At 43.1% G+C, this 20,343-nt stretch overlaps 1 protein-coding gene across 1 annotated transcript in view; it reads left to right on the top strand.

Annotated features, from left to right (window-relative positions):
• The window catches only part of LOC128136074 (small conductance calcium-activated potassium channel protein 2-like), a 127,989-nt gene extending 107,858 nt beyond the window's left edge, over positions 1-20,131 (top strand). The window contains exons 6-8 of the mRNA XM_052775161.1: positions 1,076-1,203; positions 7,139-7,208; positions 19,483-20,131. Coding sequence (XP_052631121.1) covers positions 1,076-1,203; positions 7,139-7,208; positions 19,483-19,764 — 480 coding nt within the window. The 3' untranslated portion in view covers positions 19,765-20,131. The remainder of the gene's footprint in view (positions 1-1,075; positions 1,204-7,138; positions 7,209-19,482) is intronic.
• Positions 20,132-20,343: the final 212 nt, after the last annotated feature.

Raw genomic sequence — 20,343 nt, 5'->3', positions numbered from 1 at the left:
AAAACAAGCAACCAAATCTGAGATGTACCTCAGATCACAAATCCATTACACAGATACTGGAGAAGTTTCCTCACAGTGTGAAGATAGCCAGATCTTGTGGAAATGCAAGGACTAGAGATCTTGAGGAAGTCTCTAAAATCTGATTCTGCTTCCACTGAAGTCAGGACCAAGGCTTTCCAATGCTTTTATGGTTTTAAGGTTGGGAGCTCCTGCTGGGAAGAGCTACTGCATAGCATTCCGAAAATGTCTTTACCTATACATTGGATTAGCTCTGATACTGCAGTGACTGGCATGATATAAAGCCAGAGGGAGAGAAAATACAGATCAATAACAAGAACTGTTTGCCTTTGCAAGTAGCCTAGTAATTCTGTCATTAATCAACATTGCATTGAAATTCTTTGTCTATTGCTTTCAAGTATTCTTGGGAATATTGAAGGGCCTAGGAAGGAACTGTAGGTATTCTTATGTTTAACATTTTATAGAAAGCCTCATTTAAAAAAAATTCAAAGCACTCATGAAATAGAACACTAGCTACATTTATTGACAAGTTGTTTTTTCATCTCCTCTAAGAATGGTAAGAAAGAAACCAGAATAAGGAAAAATATAAAAAACAAACCAAACAAAAAACCCTATTCTAACAGCTCTGAAAATTTATAAGACTGTTAAATTGCTAAGAGAAACAAAGGCAATAATGAGACAACAGGAAAGAGAGAAATTTTATGGCCCTATAAAATGCATCTAGTTAATTGCCATACAGATAAGAAATTAATAATCCTTCACTGTAATTTATATTGTCATAAACAACAAATGGTCCTAACTCTTTTCAAAAGGGAGAAGTAATTCCCAGATGCAAAGACAGCTTGTCCCAATATCACTTTTATAAACGACATGGAAATTGCTCAGCAATTCCTTTGGTCTGATAATTGCTTTCTGGCCTCACTGCTGCAGCTTCTTCATATACCCACTTCTCACAGTTAGGCAGTCTTAAGTGCTTTAGAAAGAATTTACATTAGAAAAGATAAAAAAGAACATAATGCTATTTTTGTCAGCCTGGTGTTTTTCTTTTATGAAACAGGTGAAAAATGCAGCGGCCAATGTACTCAGGGAAACATGGTTAATTTATAAAAGTACTAAGCTGGTTAAAAAGATAGACCATGCAAAAGTAAGGAAACATCAACGAAAATTCTTGCAAGCTATTCATCAGTAAGTACAATTTTACTTTGTTTTTCCTGTCCAAGCACTCTCTTTCTCTCCTCCCCTCTTGTTCTCTTCTCCTCATTATCTCTTTCTTGTTTTCATTCTGCCTCTTGGTTTGTCTCATTCCCTTTTGGTATCTCTTCCTATTTCTCTCTCATTTCCCCTCCTGCTCTCTTTCACTCTCTCGCATTCTCTCTTTCTTGTTTCCTCATGTTCTCTCTTTCTCTCTCTCCCTCTCCCCCCCTCTCTGTTTCTTTGTCTCAATATCTCTTTCTCTCTCTCCCTCTCCCCCCCTCTCTGTTTCTTTGTCTCAATATCTCTTTCTCTCTCTCTCATTCTCTCTCAGTCTTTATTGTTCTTTTTTCCTTTTCTTTCTCCCTCTTTCTCCCCCTCTCTCCCTTTTCATCTCTCTCCATCTCTCGTGTGTCCCCATTGTTCTCTCTTCCCCTTCCCTGTCTTTCTCTCTGTCTCTCTCCCTTTCTCTTGCTTGCTTCCACCTTTCATTCTCTCTGTTTTGTCTCCTCTTTCTCTTTCTTCCTCTCTTTCTTGCTCCCTCTCTGTTTCTTTCTGACAAAATCGTGCTCTCTCCTCCCCCCTTTACATTGTCTTGTGTTCTGTCTCTTGGCCTCTCAATTTCTTATTCTCTCTCTTTTCTCTCTCCTCCTCTTTGTTCCTCCCACCCCCAGCACTCTCTCTTTCTTTCTCTTTCTTCCTCTCTCGCCCACTTCTCTCCCCTCCTTCCCTCATCGTCACTCATTCTTTATTGTTGATTTCTATCTCTTGGTTTCTCTTTTGCTTTCTTGCTCTCTTGCTCATTCCCCCCCCCCCTTCCTTTTCCTCTCTGCTTTTCTTTCTCTTGCACATGCTCTTCCTCCTCTTTGCATGCTCTTCCACTCTTGCACACACTCTCCTTCCCTCACACATGCACTCTCTCCCTTCCTAGAATTGTGCTCTTGAGTTTGAATTTTCTTTCTTTCAGAGTACGTCAAAGATAAGGTTTTACTGTAGTACCTATTTAGAAAAGAAAATACTCTGGTTATGTGCAGCACAGGGTAATGCAGAATTGTTGAGAGTGTTTGTAGGAGTTTTCTAAGTCACAGCCAGCTAAAATTGTACAGTGATTCAGTTACTTTTCCTTGGACTACATGGGAGAAATAAAAAGACTTTCGTCCCCAACAGCCACAGACTCATCATAAGGAACATCCAGGACCCATGCTGCTATTTGTCTGTTCCATTTGAGATGCCTATCCAGCCTATTGGCAGCCTTTTGTATGACCTGTGAAATAGGTTTTCCATGACATACTGGGGAGATGTAGATTGATTAAGGTTCATTTTGAACTGACGTTTTGATAATTTCTAAGTATGGATCTGTGTGTGACCCAGGCTGTGAGGAGAGCTGTGGGCAGCATTCAGCTGACCCACCTACATTCCTGAAAAAAATTCCTATGTGTCATCATCTTGCATAAAAGAGAGGAAGGGAAGGCTAGGTTATCAAATTTCCTATTAGTAAATTGAGGATAACAGTCATTGGTTCTCTGTCTCATAGCAATGTTGTAAGGACTAGGTAGCTAAGCTTTGAAGATATGAAGTATTCTACAAACCTTAATTACTATATCATATTTAGCAAACTTTCAGGGTTAAATGTTACTGTGCTCTTTTAGAAAAACTTGAGGCAATAGAGTCCACAAAAGCTGAGGCATTTTTGGGTAGATAAAAAGTGGTTTTTTATCAGTTCTGTCATCCTGCTTAACTTAAAGGATTGGGAGGATGAGAGGAGTGGCAGGGGTTGTGGGGTAGAAGGTGGCATGTCCTTTATGTCCTTTGCCAGACTTGAATCCCTGATTGCAAAAGTTACTCCATAACATTTTAACCTTGCTATTTATTTTGTGTGTGTGTGTGTGTGCATGTACACACACTTGTGCATGAAAAGAGGAATCTAAATTAAAAAGCATAGGAAGTTTGATCTGCAGCTTTATATATCATTCAACCCCAAAGAGCTTTACAAGTTGTAAAGTGGTGTTCTGCATCTGCCTTAAAAAATCATTAATCATGTAGGGGGTGGGGTGGAGAAGGTGGCACGAGTGATAGTCTTATGAGGAGTGGCTGAGGGATCTGGGGTTGTTCAGTCTAGGAAAGAGGAGGCTGAGGGGAGACCTTATCGCTCTCTACAACTACCTGAAAGGGGGTTGTAGTGAGGTGGGTGTTGGTCTCTTCTGTCAGGTGTCTGGAGATAGGACAAGAGGAAATGGCCTCAAGTTGAGGCAAGGGAGATTTAGGTTAGATATTAGGAAAAATTTTTTTACTGAGAGGGTTGTCAAACATTGGAATGGGCTGCCCAGGGAAGTGGTTGAGTCACCATCCCTGGAGGTATTCAAAAAGCGAGTGGACAGGGTACTCCAGGGCATGGTTTAGGGGGCATGGTTAATGGTTGGACTTGATGATCTTGAAGGTCTTTTCCAACCGAAATGATTCTATGATTCTATGATTCTATATTTTCCTAGCTGTGCCAGCCAAACTTTGAACACCTATGTTAATAATACATTTCCCTCTGTCCTTTAGCACTTTGCTTCCCATTACAAAACTTGTTGTATTTAACCAAGAGAATTGGATAATTTTCTCGGTATGCTGAGGAATGGACCATGAATAGAACCATTGCTCTAGCAGTCGTCTTTCTTCCAGCTGCAGAAGAGTATTGTGTGCAATTTGTTTTCTCTCCCCTTGCATCTTTTAACTTTTCTCAGGGGAACAAGGGACCTTGTAGTAGCAAATGGCTCTCTTCCATCTTTCTGGATTCTTAAGTTTTTTATTGGTTCCCCTCCCTCACCTTCCCAATCATTGGGCTGGAGACAGGAATAAAAGGTGTGAAGTTTCAAGGCCAATTTTATACAAGAAATCACATTAGATAATGATAACAGTCTCAAACACAGAATCACATCCCTAAAAGGTCTAAAAATATTGTCTGTGACTGCTACCTTCAGCTGGTCTCAGTCTTTTTTCTTTCTTCTCGTGCACACTTAATAAGGTGAAGGTGAAATCAGTACTCTAAACAATAATATTAAAATACATTTTATATACTGTATAAAGAAGAAAATCTGCAGGGGATAGTTAATGGGAAGGTTTGAAGGTACCATAGATTCCCTCATCATAAATATGAGAGAATTAGACTCCAAATGCGGCAGTTACTGATTGGAAGCAATAACAACTCCATAGGACTTTCCACCTGCTGAATAGAGCCCACTGTGCTCATTTGGTTGTTTTAGTATATTTTACAGTTTGTCGTCTTCTGTTTTGTCTTTTTATTTCATCAAAATGAAAATAGAGCTCGGAAGTAAGTTGTATGAGCTGTTCCTTCCTAAATTTGCAGAATTTACCACTGTCTGCATGCAAAAAGTAGAGTCTTTATTTGTGAGCTTCAGTGGTCTGATTGCTGCCATGGAAACACGATCCAGAATCATGGTCTTTTGCTGTGATAAGTGAAGTTCATAAAATCAAGATGTTTCATATTTCCTTGTAATGAATTTAAGAACAAAAGTCTGACATTTTTATTTTAATCTGGCTGCTGCAGCTAAAGACCTATCATTACCTAGAGATACGTTTTCCAGTCTGTGCCAGGTTTTGGGTTGGTTACCATTAGGTATTATCACATTGATGTCAGCTGGTACTTTTTTTTTTCTTTCTACAATAACAATGGATTGCTCAAAATTTTAAAATTTGGCATACTCACTGCAAATAGATGTTTCAAAGAATCTTAAGAAAAGCAGAAAATACATATTCTGCAAATTTGAGAGAGTACTCACCAAAACACTAGGATTATCATTCTCCAGTCAAATCATTACATGCTTATCTCTGAGTAAATATTTTGTTCTGGGGCAGTAATGATATAACTCATTACTTTAGAGACTCCTTCATAATATTTGCTTTAGAATACTTCCAGCTTGTAGCTTCTGAAAGCACTATTTCTATAAACTGTATTTACATTGTGCTCTGAAGGAAGCCTCCAGGGGAAGAAGAGTGTATGACATTCCAGTAACAAGCTGCTGGAATTTCAATTTTATATGAACAATTGATTTCTACCTTAACAGAGTTATTCCCACATATTAAGAAAAATATTTCACAGCATTTCTTCTTCATGGAGGTTAGCCTAGATGTGAAAGGAAAATGTATGTTAACTAAATATCTGACACAAACTTCTGATTTTGGAGTATCTCCCCAAAGGCTTTTATTTAAAAAAAAAAGTAAACAACCCCAAGACTTGATACATTGTTGAACTTAACAGCCTTAATCTGCTTCTCAGAATTTAAGTGGTAATTTGTATCCATTTTCCCCAATTTAGTTTGGAAAAATAAATGTCCTTGAATAGGACTCTTTCCCTCCAATTCTGCATCCAGGTTAAAATAATTTGTAGCCATCTTGGAAACATCAAGCTATTTGAGATGAACAGATTGGTTGGCTTCCAGTAGTTTAGGAAATAATCCTGATCCCACTGAAAGCCTTGGAAGTTTTGTCATTAATTTAAATAGGGTCAGAACTTCATTCCCCATATTCAAAATTCAGAGAAGGCAAAACGATTTTTCACATTAGGGTTCAGTTGGAGCACTTTGAGGCATACAAAGCCTTGAAGTGAAAAAGAACACCACCTTTGCAACTGCTGTGGATGTAATATACAGGCTGGCAGTGGCATGGAGTTCTTTTGTGCCATTGTCAGAGTTTTAGTTTTTGCTTTACAAGAACAGTTTTATATGCTTTTGTGCAGTCATGTTTGCTTTATAAGATATATATATATAGCTAAGACGATAAATGAGAACTAGGCAGAGTATGTGTTAGCAACCTACGTGCCACAAAATGCTGCCAACCTTATTTTCATTTGAGAGTTAACCAAATGGATAGCTTGATTGCCTGTTGAGCTACTAGTAGACTGCATGGCATCACACGTTTTATAAATTGATTTGTTGCTTTTGAAAAATGCTATTTCTTGCTTAGAACATCCATGAGAAAAATCATTGCAAGTCCAAGTAATTCTACTTTAGGAAACATTTTAAAAACCCACTTATACTTAAGAGATAAATTGCTTATTTTTTAAAATCACATCTAAACCCCACTTCTTTAGTAGTTAATCTGAAAAACATGGAGTTTGATTCAGGGAACACATAGGAAAGGTCAATTACATATCTTTCAGAGTATGTGCATCACTAATTAATAATAATGCAGTTTGCTAAGCATTAAAGAGAAAATATACCCTTGATTCTTCTTTCATAATTTTTACAGCAGTCTAGTTTAAATAGTGCATTGGAAAGGTATGTCTAATATAAGTTTAAAATGTAACCATATTTAAATTTGCAAATGTTCAGACCGGTAAGAAAATTAAATGTATTGGCAAGTATGTTGGTTATTTAGCTGCTGGTCAGATGGAAGTTCTGTTTAAAGTAATGAGAAACTCACTTATCACTGTATTTCCATCAGGTTAAAACACCTGCTACTCCAATCCATTTCTGACAGAACAGGGCTAATACCTGTATCTAGTCATGTAGGCATGGGAAGATTCTTGATTGCTACAACATTAATGACAAAAAAGCATTTGTTCTATGTTTCTTCCTATATCTATTTGTAATGATACTGAGGCTATGAGGAATGTTTTGGCTTGCTTTCATATAGTCTGGATAAATTATCTCCCTTTTTGAATGCAACTTTACCCATGGCAAACAGTAGTCTCAAGGACATGACATTTCCTTGCTCTTTTTCTTTTGCGGTGTTGAAGAGGCATGCTTCTCATTGTACCAGACACATGACCAATTCTGACTTTATACAAAGCACTTGAGGCATTGTCCATGCAGTTATCTGTTCTTGAAAGTTTTATGCATGCTTTTTAGAAGTCCTAAGATGACCACACAGGTGCGCACACACACAGACACACAAAAATCTGACTTAAAATTCCACTTTTTAGATTAAGAAGTGTAAAAATGGAACAAAGGAAACTAAACGATCAAGCCAACACTTTGGTGGACCTGGCAAAGGTTAGTAGGCAATTATTGTTGTTTTGTATTAACATTCATCCTTTCCAAATGAAGAGTTCATAAGTGAAAATGTTATGAACTATACATGCAAATATTGTTAACAAGTTTGGTAATTCTAGAAAATGAAAACATATATCTGGTTTGGGTTAACATTTATTAAGTAAAACATCTTGTTTATAGCTCTGACCAAGGTTTGAATCTACCTTTTATTTTTTGAATATTTGGGAAGGATTTCATAACTGAGGGGCTGATCCTGAGAGCTGCTGAAACAGACAATGGAAAATGCTTAGGATGAACTTTGACTAGGCAATGTTTGTGTAGTCCTGTATAATAAAGAGGTTTCTTGTCTGGAGACAGACTATGCTGTGAGGGACTATAGTTCACAGGCCCTCACACAGACAACTTAGGGGTTGTGGTTTTCCATTCCTGTTCTCTTATGAAGCAGTGACTTTAGACAAATAACTTTAGGGCTGTATTTGTTCCAAGTATTTATAATGAATAATAACTGCCCACTTTGCTGATATATTATAAGGATATGTTATTCTTTTTAAAGCTATTTGATATCAACTAAAAGAGACTATTCAATTGCAAATTGTTAGTGGAAAAATATCAAGCCAGGTCGAGCAGTCCGAGACAGGCAAGGCTGCTGCAGCTCCATGCCCCCAGGTCCAACCATTAGCATAACTGAAGATTCCCAGTAGTCACATGCACACAGAGCAGACATATACATCACATATATACACGGCTGGCCACACAGATCACAGACAAACACACACAGAGCACTCACACGAACACAGACAGCACCAACGGCCTCATGCTGCTCTCCTCTCTGGCTGAGCAGGATCACAGAATCACAGAATGGTTGAGGTTGGAAGGGACCTCTGGAGGTCATCTGGTCCAACCTCCCTGCTCAAGCAGGGCCACCTAGATCTGGTTGTCCAGGACCACGTACAGATGGCTTTTGAATATCTCCAAGGAAGGAGACTCCACCACCTCTCTGGTCAACCTATTCCAGTGCTCAGTCACCTTCACAGTAAAAAAGTGTTTCCTGATGTTCAGATAGAACTTCCTGTGTTTCACTTGTACTGCTTCTTGTAAGACTTGTCCTCCACTGGTTCAGGTGGTTCCTGCTATAGTAATTCCTAGAACATGCAACTCAAATCATGGGTTACAACAATTTAAAAGTATTTGCATTACAGTCTCCACCTCTGGTCCCTTTGTACCAGACCATTGGGTTTAACATTGCAATGAACTCCTCCCCTTGCCCCTGCTCTGGCTTGAACTTATCCACAGACTGCAGTCCCTTAAGGGTGTACCTGCTCCGAGTGGAGCCTTATCTATGAGCCACAGTCTCTCCAGGGGTATACTTGCTGTGGCATAGACTTATCCACAGCCACAGCTGCTTTGAGGTGCACCTGTTCCAGCATGGCCTTCTCCATGGGCAGCAATGCCTTCAGAAATATAACTGCTCCAGCATTACCCACAGCCACAGTCCCTTCAGAAGTAAACCTGCTCCAACATGGCCTTACCCATGGCTGCAGTCCCTCCAGGGTGTACCTGCTCCGTCGTGGGTTTATCCATGGCCACACGCTTTGAGGTGCTCCAGCATGACCTCATGCACAGCCACAGATGCTTCAAGGTGTACCTTCTCCAGGGAGGACTTATCCTTGGGCCACAATCCCTTCAGAGGTATACCTGCTGCGGCACAGACATAACCACGGCCACAGATGCTTCGAGATGTACCTGCTCTGGCATGGACTTATTCACGGCCACAGATGCTTTGGGGTGTCCTGCTCCTGCGTGGACTCATCCACAGGTCACAGTCCCTTCGACTCGAGTTCACACTGGAGTTCCATCCTGTCCAGTACAGCAGCACAGAAACAGCAGCGATGCCCTGGCCATCTGCCAGCTCAGGCACATCGTCATTGCTGTTATCAAAATGTTCCCAGGCACTACAGAGTAAGATGATAAGCAGTACAGCAGTAGAACAAGCAGTGAAAGCAAAAAGCAGCCACTATCAAGCACTAGACTCTAATTTACAGTAAGGCAAGCAAGCCCTGTGGCAAGCACAGGAGCCTGTCAATTAATAGCTAAACAGCAATAACAGCTATAAATTTGATCTAGCACATTCCAATCAAATCTGTCGTTATCTCGAACCCTTTGAGCCCCATGTTGGGCGCCAAAAAGGACTGTCGTGGTTTAACCCCAGCTGGCAGCTAAGCCCCACACAGCCGCTCACTCACTCCCCTCTGGTGGGATGGGGGAGAGAAGGGTAAAAGTATGAAAACTCGTGGGTTGAGATAAAGACAGTTTAATAGGTAAAGCAAAAACTGCGCTTACAAGTAAAGCAAACCAAGGAATTCATTCACTGCTTCCCATTGGCAGGCAGGTGTTCAGCCAACTCCCTGAGTACTCAAGGGTGCATCTCACCAGGGCCCATGGACTTATGTATGCTTAAGTATTCCCTGACCTGATCCTCTTCCACCAAGGGTAAGTCTTCCTTGCTCCAGACTTTCCCCCTGGTCTCTGGGACCTGGGATTCCTGAAGGCTGGTCTTGCTAGTAAAGACTGAGGCAAAGGCGGCATTCAGTACCTCAGCCTTTTCCATGTCCTGTGTCACCAAGTTCCCTGCCCCATTCAGCAATGGTCCCACATTTTCCCTAGCCTTCCTTTTGTCACCTATGTACTTATAGAAGCCATTCTTGTTGTCTTCGACATCCCTTGCCAGATTCAGTTCCAGGTAGGCTTTGGCTTTCCTCACTGTATCTCTGCATGCCTGGAAAACATCTCTGTATTCCTCCCAGGTTACCTGTTCCTGCTTCCACCCTCTGTATACTTCCTTTTTTATGTGTGAGTTCTGCCAGGAGCTCCTTGTTCATCCACGCTGGCCTCCTGGCATTTTTCAATCACAGAATCATAGAATAGCCCAGGTTGGAAGGGATCTCAAAAAATCATCTAGTCCAACAGAATGTGGAAAGGGAGCCTAGATGAGATTATCTAGCATCCTGTCCTCCAGTGATGAGGACTCTACCACATCCCTGGAGAGGTTGTTCCAGTGATTGATTGTTCTCACTGTAAAAATTTCTTTCCTATATCGAGATGAAGCCTCTTCTGGTTTAACTTGTGCCCGTTGCCCCTTGTCTTCTCCATGTGACTCCTTGTGAAGAGAGACCCTCCATCCTCTTTGTAGCCGCCCTTTAAGTACTGGAATACTGTGATGAGGTCCCCCCTAAGCCTACTCTTCTCCAGCGAGAAAAGACCTAACTCCTTCGGTTGATTTTTGCCTGACTTCCTGCTTGTTGGGATGGACTGCTCTTGAGCTTGGAGGAGGTGATCCTTGAATATTAACCAGCTTTCTTGGGCCACTCTTCCCTCTGGGACCTTATCCCATGGGACTCTACCAGGCCAGTACCTGAAGAAGCCAAAGTCTTCTCTCCTGACGTCCAGGGTTGTGATCTGGCTTTTTGCCCTGCTCCCTCCCCTCAGGATCCTGAAGTCTACAATCTCATGATCACTGCGGCCAAGGCTGACTTTGACCTTCACATCTCCAATGAACCCTTCTTTGTTTGTGAGTATGAGGTCCAGCAGAGCACATCTTGATCACTCCTTTATCACTTGGATCAGGAAGTTCTCATCAATGCTCTTCAGGTATCTTGTGGATTGCTTATGCCTTGTTGTGTGTCCCTCCAGCAGATATTGGGGTAGTTAGAGTCTCCCATGAAGACCAGGGCCTGCAAATGTGAGGCAGCTCCTAGTTGTCTGCAGAGGGCCTCATTTGCTTGTTCTTCCTGGTCAGGCGGCCTATAGCAGGCAACCACTACAATGCCACCCTTACCTGTCTTGTCTTTCATCCTTACCCATAATCTCTCAGCTGTCTCCTCATCCATCCCCAGGCAGAGTTCCATGCATTCCAGCTGCTCTCTCACATAAAGGGCAACTCTTCATCTTCCTGGCCTGTCTTTCCAAAAAAGCCTGTATCCTTCCATGGCAACACTCCAGTCATGGGAGCTATCCCACCATGTCTCTGTGATCCCAACAAAATCATAGCCCTGCACCTGCATGCAGAGCTCTAATTCCTCATGTTTATTCCCTATGCTCTGTGCATTAGTGTACATGCACTTCAGAGAGGCACCTGCTGATTTTCCAGAAAGAATCTGTTAGGGTTTTTTTTTACCATAATGGTGCCTTGTAGGCACTTCCTTGTTTACATGCAAATGTTGGAGGTGACCCTGTTTAAGCCCTATTTTGTTGTTTTTGCATTCCCTTTCAGTCATATCACTCCAGGCATTTTGCTTGTCAACCCTATCTGTCACTCCCTTTACAGGGCTGCTGGTAAGTCCCTCACCTGTCGTTCCTAGTTTAAAGCTCTCCTTACTGGGTCAGCCATCCTACTGGCAAAGATACCTTTTCCCCACTTGGTGAGGTGGAGCCCATATCTCCCAAGCACACATTCATCCTCAGGGTCCCATGGTCATAGAAGCCAAAAGCCTGTTGCTTACACAAGCTCCACAACCAATTGTTGACATGCTGTATCAGTGCCCTCCTCCTTACACCCTTTCCCCTCACCAACAGGATTGAGGAGAATACCACCTGGGACTCCGTGCCCCTGACTATCACCTCCAAAGCTCAATAGTCACTTTTGATACTCTCCTGGTTGCCCCTGGCCCTGTCACTGGTGCCCACACGGAAGAAGAGCAGGGGGTAATAGTCAGAGGGTTGGACAAGCTTCAGCATTCTCTCCATGACATCCTGGATCCAGGCCCCCAACAAGCAACAAAATTCTCTAGACAATAGGTCAGGTCAGCAGATCGGTGCCTCCATCTCCTACAACAGGGAGTTGCCCATTACTATCACTCACCACTTCCTCCTGGTGGTCTTGCATGGTTCAGGGTCAGTTGGTCCAGATGCTTCACTTGAAAGCACATCCAGCTCCTCCTCATCTTTGAGGACAGTGAACCTATTTTGTAGTTGTAAGCCCTTAGGTGGAGCAGGAGCCTTCTACTGAAAGTCACCAGCTTCTGTTCTTCACCTTCCCCAGAGGTTGTACTTACCATTCTGCTAGGGACAGACTGCTTGTGTCTCCATTGTGTCTGGAGTCTGGGGCTCTTGAAGCTGTTGCATCTCTGAGAAGATGCTGTCTATCTCTCTCTCATCCTCTCTGATGCTGTGCAGCCTGCTGACTTCCTCCTGTAACTTCTTCAGGACGGAGTTCTATTAGTGAGAAAATATTTATATATATATATACATATGTACAATGTGGAACTGTGGTAGGTTGACCTTGGGCATCTGCCAGACCCCTACCCAGTCGCTCCCTTACCTCCCCTCCTCAAACAAGACAGGGGGAGAAAATAAGATGAAAAAGCTTGTGGGTCAAGATAAAGACAGGGTGATTGTTTGCCAATTACTGTCACAGGCAAAACAGACTTGACTTGAGGAAGATTAATTTAATTTATTAAAAATAGAGTAGGATGGTGAGAAACAAAGATAAAAACTAAAACATCTTCCCCTCACCCCACCTTTTTCCCAGGCTCAACTTCACTCCTTCATTCCTGACTCGTCTACCTCCCCTCTCTGCCCCCCAAGCAGTGCAGGGGTAATGGGGTTAGTGTCAGTTCATAACAGTTCCTCTCTGCTGCTCCTTCCTCCTTACACTTTTCCCCTGCTCCAGCACGGGTCCTCTCCATGGGCTGCAGTCCTTCAAGAAAAAATCTGCTCCAGCGTGGATTCTCCATGGGCCACAGTTCCTTCAGGAAATAATCATTTGCTCCAGTGTGGGGTCCTCCATGGACTGCAGCATGAATATCTGCTCTGGCGTGGTCTCTTCCATGGGCTGCAAGGGAATATATGCTCCAGCGCCTGGAGTACCTCCTCCCCCTACTTTTTCTATGACCCTGGTGTTTGCAGGGTTGTTTTTTACCTCACTCCTCACTGCCTGTCCAGTATTCTTGCCCTTTCTTAAATATGCTTTCACAGAGGCACCACCAGCTTCGCTGAGTGGCTCAGCTTTGGCCAGTGGCGGGTCTGTTGCAGAGCTGGCTGGAACCATCTGTCCAGCACAGTGCAGCCCCTTATGTCTTCTCACAGAGGCCACCCCTGTAGCCCACCCCCACTACCAAATCCTTGCCACTTTTACACTCAATACATGATCCTTCCAGCAGCTGGGCTCAGACACTCAGTCTGCCCAGTAGCTCCCCCTGGAACCCATTGTCCCCAGTTGCTGTCACCTGGATATATGAGCCCCTGAGGCCACAGTCCTACTCCAGTTGTTGGTAAAGACCATCTTGTGCACATACGCATGCATGCATGCACAGACCTGGCTGGGGCTCCCCTGATTCCCTGGTAGTCAACCCCCCTCATGGTCTCACCCTTAGAGACACCCCCCCCAGCAGGTTTTATCCATAGAGACACACAACCCAACCCCCCCATCCCCCCAGCATCTGGCTGGAACTCCCCTGGTCCTTCTAATAGCCAGCTCCTCCTGTGGTCTTACCTTTAGACACACTCCCCCCAGCCCCCCTGCCTGACTCCCAGGCCACTTCACCTACTTAAAGGCTAGTCCAGCTTGATCTTTGCTAATACTCACACGCACTCACACACCACGGTTGTTCCAGTTACTGGCACCACAGACACATGGACCTCTGGCTCCTGGTCCCACTCCAGTGGGACTTTGTTTCACTCACTCTGGTCTCTTCAGTTGCTGGCAACACATGCTGTCACAACCCACTCAGAAGAGGAGGGTGAGTGACAGATTCGTAAATCCCCAGCAGCGTGGACTAAGGCGAGACAACTCTCAAGGTCCATGTACAAACATTTATTAGATTCCCACAGTGATTAATATATGTCTTAAACTAGGTTTTCCGATAATTGGTTAGGTATATAACAAATTATGGCAAGTGGTAAGGTACGCCTTGCATTACTTAACAACTCTAAGAGAAAAGAGAAATGGGGGGGGGGGGGAAGAGGGAGAGAGAAAGAGATCACCGGTCCTGGTTCCAGCATTGGTCCAGCCAACAGGGGGTTTCTGGTTTGCAAGAGCACTCTTCTGCAGAATTCCACACACTTTCCTTCTTCTTTCTTCTCTTCTCTTCTTTTCTTCTCTTCTTCTTTTCTTCTTTTTTTTCTCCTTATTTTAGTGGCACCTATCTTCCCCCTTTATGTTCACTATATCTGTACGACCCGCCCTCCTACTATGGCGGCAGCTTCATTTCAGCTTCTCCCCCCTTCCCCCAGGTGACGTGTAGCATGATTTGGGTTGAGAGGGGGATGCTGTAGTCACATATGTTTAGCATGATCTCTGTAATCTTCATTAGCATATGCAGGGGTGTCAACTTTAATATGCATTTCGTGGATAATGAATCAAAGGTCATTCATCGGACATGATGGCCCCAAAAACAGAGAGTTAACGAACTTCACAAGTTGCACCAGGGCAGAACTGTCCTGTCTCTTCCACAGGGCCTCGTCCCCCAGCTGCATCCTTTGCTACTCCTCCCACATGGGTCAAATGTCAGCCTTATCAGTTCATTGAGCACCAGGCCAGCCTTATTCAGTTCAGGGTACTTGTGTTTGAGACATTCCTTGGAAAGGCTTGGAGAGCCTCTGCCCCCCCCCCTTATCTTTACCAAGTTTTGTCTCTCACCATTGTCCATGCTTCCCTCAGGCTGCTTCTTTCAATCTTTGTTTCGGGGAGTTACAAGTCATCTCTCACACACACACACACACACACACACACGAAAAGAGGCCCTCCGAGCCATGGTCTGACTCCACTTGCTGGCACTCACATTCCCATACACATGCATGCACACCAAATAGAGAGACCCTCGCCCAGGAAAAGAATTAGAAAGGAATTTAATAAGATAGGACAAACTGCATTGATCAGGTGCAGGGCATAGCCAGACAAGCGTACCAACCAGCAAACTATTTGCACACAACCAACTCTTTTTATCCCCTTACCCCTCCATTTTCCCACACTTGTTCCTCCCCAAATCACCTAGATCCCCCCCTTTCCTGGCCTTTGGTTCCTTCCCTAAACATCCCATAATGAGTCCTGTGCAATCCCAAAATACACTTCCCCTGCATCCTATAACGTGTCCCATGCCCCAAGGCAGCAGCACCGCTCAGTCCAAAACACGTTCCAGCATTGACTCATCTTGATGGGTTTCACACCTGGACACTGGGGCTGAGGCTCTCCTCAGACAACTCTGGGAGGGGCCTGGACAGGGGGTCCCTTCTTCTGAGTCCTTAATTTGGGTTCCTTCCTGCCATTGCAATCAGCCCAGCGGACACGTATATATATTACCCAGCAGGCAGGCACGCAGCAGCATGGTGACCACCTGGCAAAAAGCCGTGTCCTCTGGTTCTCCTGACCTTCTAGCATCTGGTAGAAATGCAACCAATGCAGCCACACGGACAGAGCTCCTGTCAAAGCATGCGACCACACAGGCTTCAGACTGTAGGGTGTGTGCAAGGATATTCCTGGAGATGGAGGGTGATAGCAAGCACCTGTGATGTGACCAGGTAGATGAACTGCTCTGCCTGGTGGCCCAGCTTCAGGAGGAGGTGGGCAGACTGAGGAGTCTGATAAGGAGATTGACCAATGGAGCTGTGCTCTGCCATCTCTGGTACACAGAAGCCAACTCAGTATGGCCACTATGGAGGTAGGTCCAAGATCTGTTCTGTACCAGGAGGAAGGCAGCGTTACAAGGGATAGGGAGGGGTGGAAGCAGGTTACTGCATGGAGCTGTAAGAGGAACACCTTCTTACCCTCTCAGCTACCTTTACAGAATAGGTATGAGGCCCTGGGTATGGTAGACAAAGTGCATAAGGAGATAGAAGAACCTATGCAAGCGCTCTCGCCAAGGTCAGATCAACCAACCCCTCACAACAAGACCTGCATTAAGACCAGCACTGAGAAGAAACAATGACAAGTTATGGTCATCAGTAACTCCCTCCTGAGTGGAACGGAAGCACGAATTTGCAGACTGAAACCTCTTTTCAGGGAAGTTTGCTGCCTCCCTGGGGCCCAAATCAGGGATGTCACCAGAGAACTGAAGGGCTTAGTACAGCCTTCAGACTATTACCCACTCCTTCTCTTTCATGTGGGTACTAATGATGCTGCAACAAAAAGTCCAAGGTCGATCAAAAGAGATTTCAGGGCCCTGGGAAGAATGCTAAAAGATTCAGGAGCACAGGTAGCGTTTTCCTTGATCCTCCGAGTAATGGGGAGAGACTTTGGAAGAAACAGACAAACCCAAGATACCAATACCTGTGACTTTCCATTTGTGGACACTGAAATTGTAAGGGACCAGCTGTATCAGCTGAATGTTCATAAGTCCATGGGGCCTGATGGGATGGATCCCAGAGTACTGAAGGAGCTAGCAGATGTTACGGCAGGACCCCTCTTGACCATCTACCAAAGGTCTTGGGAGTCTGGGGAGGTCCCTGCTGACTGGAAGCTAGCCAATGTTATTCCAATTTACAAGAAGGGCATGAAGGAAGACCCAGGAAACTACAGACCTGTTAGTCTAACCTCAATACCTGGAAAAATTATGGAGAAGATTATACTGGGTACTACTGAAAGGCATTTAAAGGCAAATGCAATCATCAGGCACAGTCAACACAGGTTCACAAAGGGAGTCTTGTTTAACTAATTTGATATCCTTCTATGATAAGATCACCTGCCTAGTGGATGAAGAGAAGGCAGTGGATGTAGTTTTTCTGTATTTTAGTGAGGCTTTTGATAGTGTCCCTCACAGCATCCTTCTGGGCAAGGTGTCCAACTGTGGGATGAGCAGGTTCATGGTGCACTGGATGAAGAACTGGCTGAACAGCAGGGCTCAAAGGGTTGTAGGGAATGGGGCTACATCTGGCTGGGGACCGGTCACCAGCGGTGTTCCTCAGGGCTCGATTCCAGGGCCAGTTCTGTTCAATATTTTTAATCAGTGATCTAGATTCAGTAGTTGAATGCACCATTAGCAAGTTTGCTGATGATACCAAACTGGGAAGTACTGTTGACTCTCTCAAGGACAAGAGGCCTTGCAGAGGGATCTAGATAGATTGGAGCATTGGGCAATCATTAATGGCATGAAATTTAACAAGACCAAATGCTGGACTCTGCACCTGGGATGGAGTAATGCCGGGCACAAGTATAGATTGGGTGAAGAGCGGCTGGAGAGCAGCCCTGCAGAAAGGGATCTGGGGGTGCTGGTTGACAATAGGCTCAATATAAGTCAGCAGTGTGCCCTGGCAGCCAAGAGGGCAAACTGCATCCTGGGGTGCATCAAACACAGTATAACCAGCCAGTCAAAAGAGGCGATTATCCCAGTATAATCAGCCTTGGTGCGACCTCACCTTGAGTACTGTGTTCAGTTCTGGGCCCCACAATTTAAAAAGGATGTTAAGGTACTTGAATGCATCCAGAGGAGGGCAACGAAGCTGGTGAAAGGGCTGGAAGGCATGTCCTATGAGGAGCGGCTAAGGACTCTGGGTTTGTCTAGTTTGGGGAGAAGGAGGCTGAGGGAGCGACCTCATTGTTCTCTACAGCTTCCTGAGGAGGGGAAGTGGAGAGGGAGGTGCTGGTCTCTTCTCCCTGGGATCCTGTGACAGGACAGATGGGAATGGTTCAAAGCTGCGTCAGCAGAGGTTCAGACTTGACATTAGGAAGCATTTCTTTACCAAGAGGGTGGTCAAACACTGGAAGAGGCTTCCTAGAGAGGTGATCAATGCCCTGTGCCTGTCAGTGTTTAAGAGGCATTTGGACAATGCCCTTAATAACATGCTTTAACTTTTGGTCAGCCCTGAAGTGGTCAGGCAGTAGGACTAGATGATTGTTGTAGGTCCCTTCCAACTGAAATAGTCTAGTCTATTCGATTTGATTCAATTCAGTTCTGCCCCTGTGCTCCTCTGGGCTTGTGGAGATGGGCCGGTTATGGGCTGCTGGCTCCTTTTATGGGCCTGGGAGTAGCCATGGCAGGGTATTATTCAGCTCCCCCACCTGCTGAGAGCATTCCATGTTTCACATTAGACTGCAATATATAACAGTTATTTTATATGAACTTCATTTGAAGCTTCATTAGAAGTATTTATATGCTTTTCCCAAGGGTTTCTCATACAAATGTCTTCACACACCTCAAAACACAGATCAATTTAAAGTGCAACATCAAGGCAAACATAAAAGTCTTCAGTGTTTGTTCCTCTTTTGCAGTAGAGAACCACCTGACAACTTCAGTTACTGAAAATACATTTCACTGTTTCTGGCAATTGATAAGGACTTTTCAGATATTATTTAATGTAGATTAGTTTTCTTTCAACAGTTATGCTAGCATCTTGAAACAGGGCAGAGAAAATGCGTTATAGACACTTGTCTGATACTTCTGTGCTTTGCACTTCAGGTAGTCATTCAATTAATTTTTCATTCCTTTATAATGGATTATAAACTTCAGCCAGTTTATCTACTGAATTATGACCAGTTATTTTAAATTTAGGTTATGTCTAATCTGAAGTCTCAATCTACAAAAGGGATAAATTAAGTCATTAGTTTTAATAATTTCCCTGCATGAATTGCAAAAGAAACAAATGGAAGTCAAATAGAAAGTGATAGACTTTATGAATTAACATACTTTAGATTCCATTTGTACTAAGCATTATGACATTTTAAAGTTTACCCCATAGACTTTCTGATACCAAACACCATTTTGTAGAGGACAGATAGACAGGGGAAGGCAGAAGTAGAGGAGCGTACACTTGAGTTTTTACTCCTTGCTCTACATTTCAAAAACAATCCACCCAACTATTCTTATTACAACAGGTTCAAGCACAGCTTTAGGAGAAAACAAGCAAATTGTTTTCTTTTTAAAGTATGAAGGTATTTAAAAATCAGAGGAAATAGAGAAAAGTGAAGGGCGCATCACTGTGCTTTGGAACCTTTGGTCTCCTTGTGACTTACACAACTAATTCTGTTCACAAATCTTATGATGGTGCATTTCTAAGCATCTAAACTTCTAAAAAGGTCTGGTGTTTTGTCGAATTCAGTAAGAGCTTGACATTTAAAATGCTACTCAGAATATCAATGTTACATTTCTGCTCAATAAATTTAGCACCAGTAGGGAGTCTGTCATGCATCCGCAAGTAAAATTATTTCACAAGACTGGATCTTGTTAGAATACTCATCTTCTTTTTGTGAAATGCAAAAGCATTTAAGAACCCTTGTAGAGTTGCACCGCATGTTACAATATCTGTAAGATCTCTCTAAACCTTTTTTACATCCTTCTACTTTCAGACTCAAAACATCATGTATGACATGATTTCTGACTTAAATGAAAGAAGTGAAGATTTTGAGAAGAGAATTGTTACTCTGGAAACTAAACTGGAAACTTTAATTGGTAGCATTCAAGCTCTCCCTGGACTGATTAGCCAGACAATCAGCCAACAACAGAGGGATCTCCTCAAGGCTCAGATACAAAATTATAAACATGTTGCCTACAGTGCTGAGCGATCATGGTCTTTGTCAAGAAGGAGATCCTCCTCCACAGCACCATCAACTTCATCAGAGAGTAGCTAGAAGAGAATAAGTTAACCACCAAAAAAAAAGACTTTTTGCCATCATATGGTCAATATTTTAGCTTTTATTGTAAAGCCCTATGGTTCTAATCAGTGTTATCTGGGTTCTGATGTCAGAATCCTGGAAACCTGGACACAAAATTTAAGGTCAAAATGAGTGAAAACTGTGTCATCCCCCCCTCAGATGCACAGAGAATGCACTTCTTAATGCTATATTAGATTGTTACTCCTGTAATTTCACTAACTTTTTATTCATGCACTTCAAACAAACTTTATTACTACAGTATATAATAATAATAATAAGGTGAATTTCTGCACATATTTGCTTGGTTACTTAGACTTTAACAGTTAAAAAAGAGACTTAATACTAAAACTTTAAGAAACAAAATTCAAGCGTAATTATCCTCTCAGTATGAAAACTCATTCTCTAAACTGCACTGGAGGGGGGAAAAAATTAAAAAAATCAATGTTCATCTAACACTGTGCTGTGTATGTATACTCATTTTAAAAGGTCACTGACAGCTTCAATTTCTGAAGTGATTAATTAAAAATGTAATTATTTACCCTAGAAATCAGAAAG

This window comes from Harpia harpyja, chromosome W, assembly GCF_026419915.1.
Source record: "Harpia harpyja isolate bHarHar1 chromosome W, bHarHar1 primary haplotype, whole genome shotgun sequence".
Taxonomy (NCBI): Eukaryota; Metazoa; Chordata; class Aves; order Accipitriformes; family Accipitridae; genus Harpia; species Harpia harpyja.
Note: the sequence above shows the minus strand (reverse complement) of the source record. Positions and strands in the feature narration are given on the sequence as shown.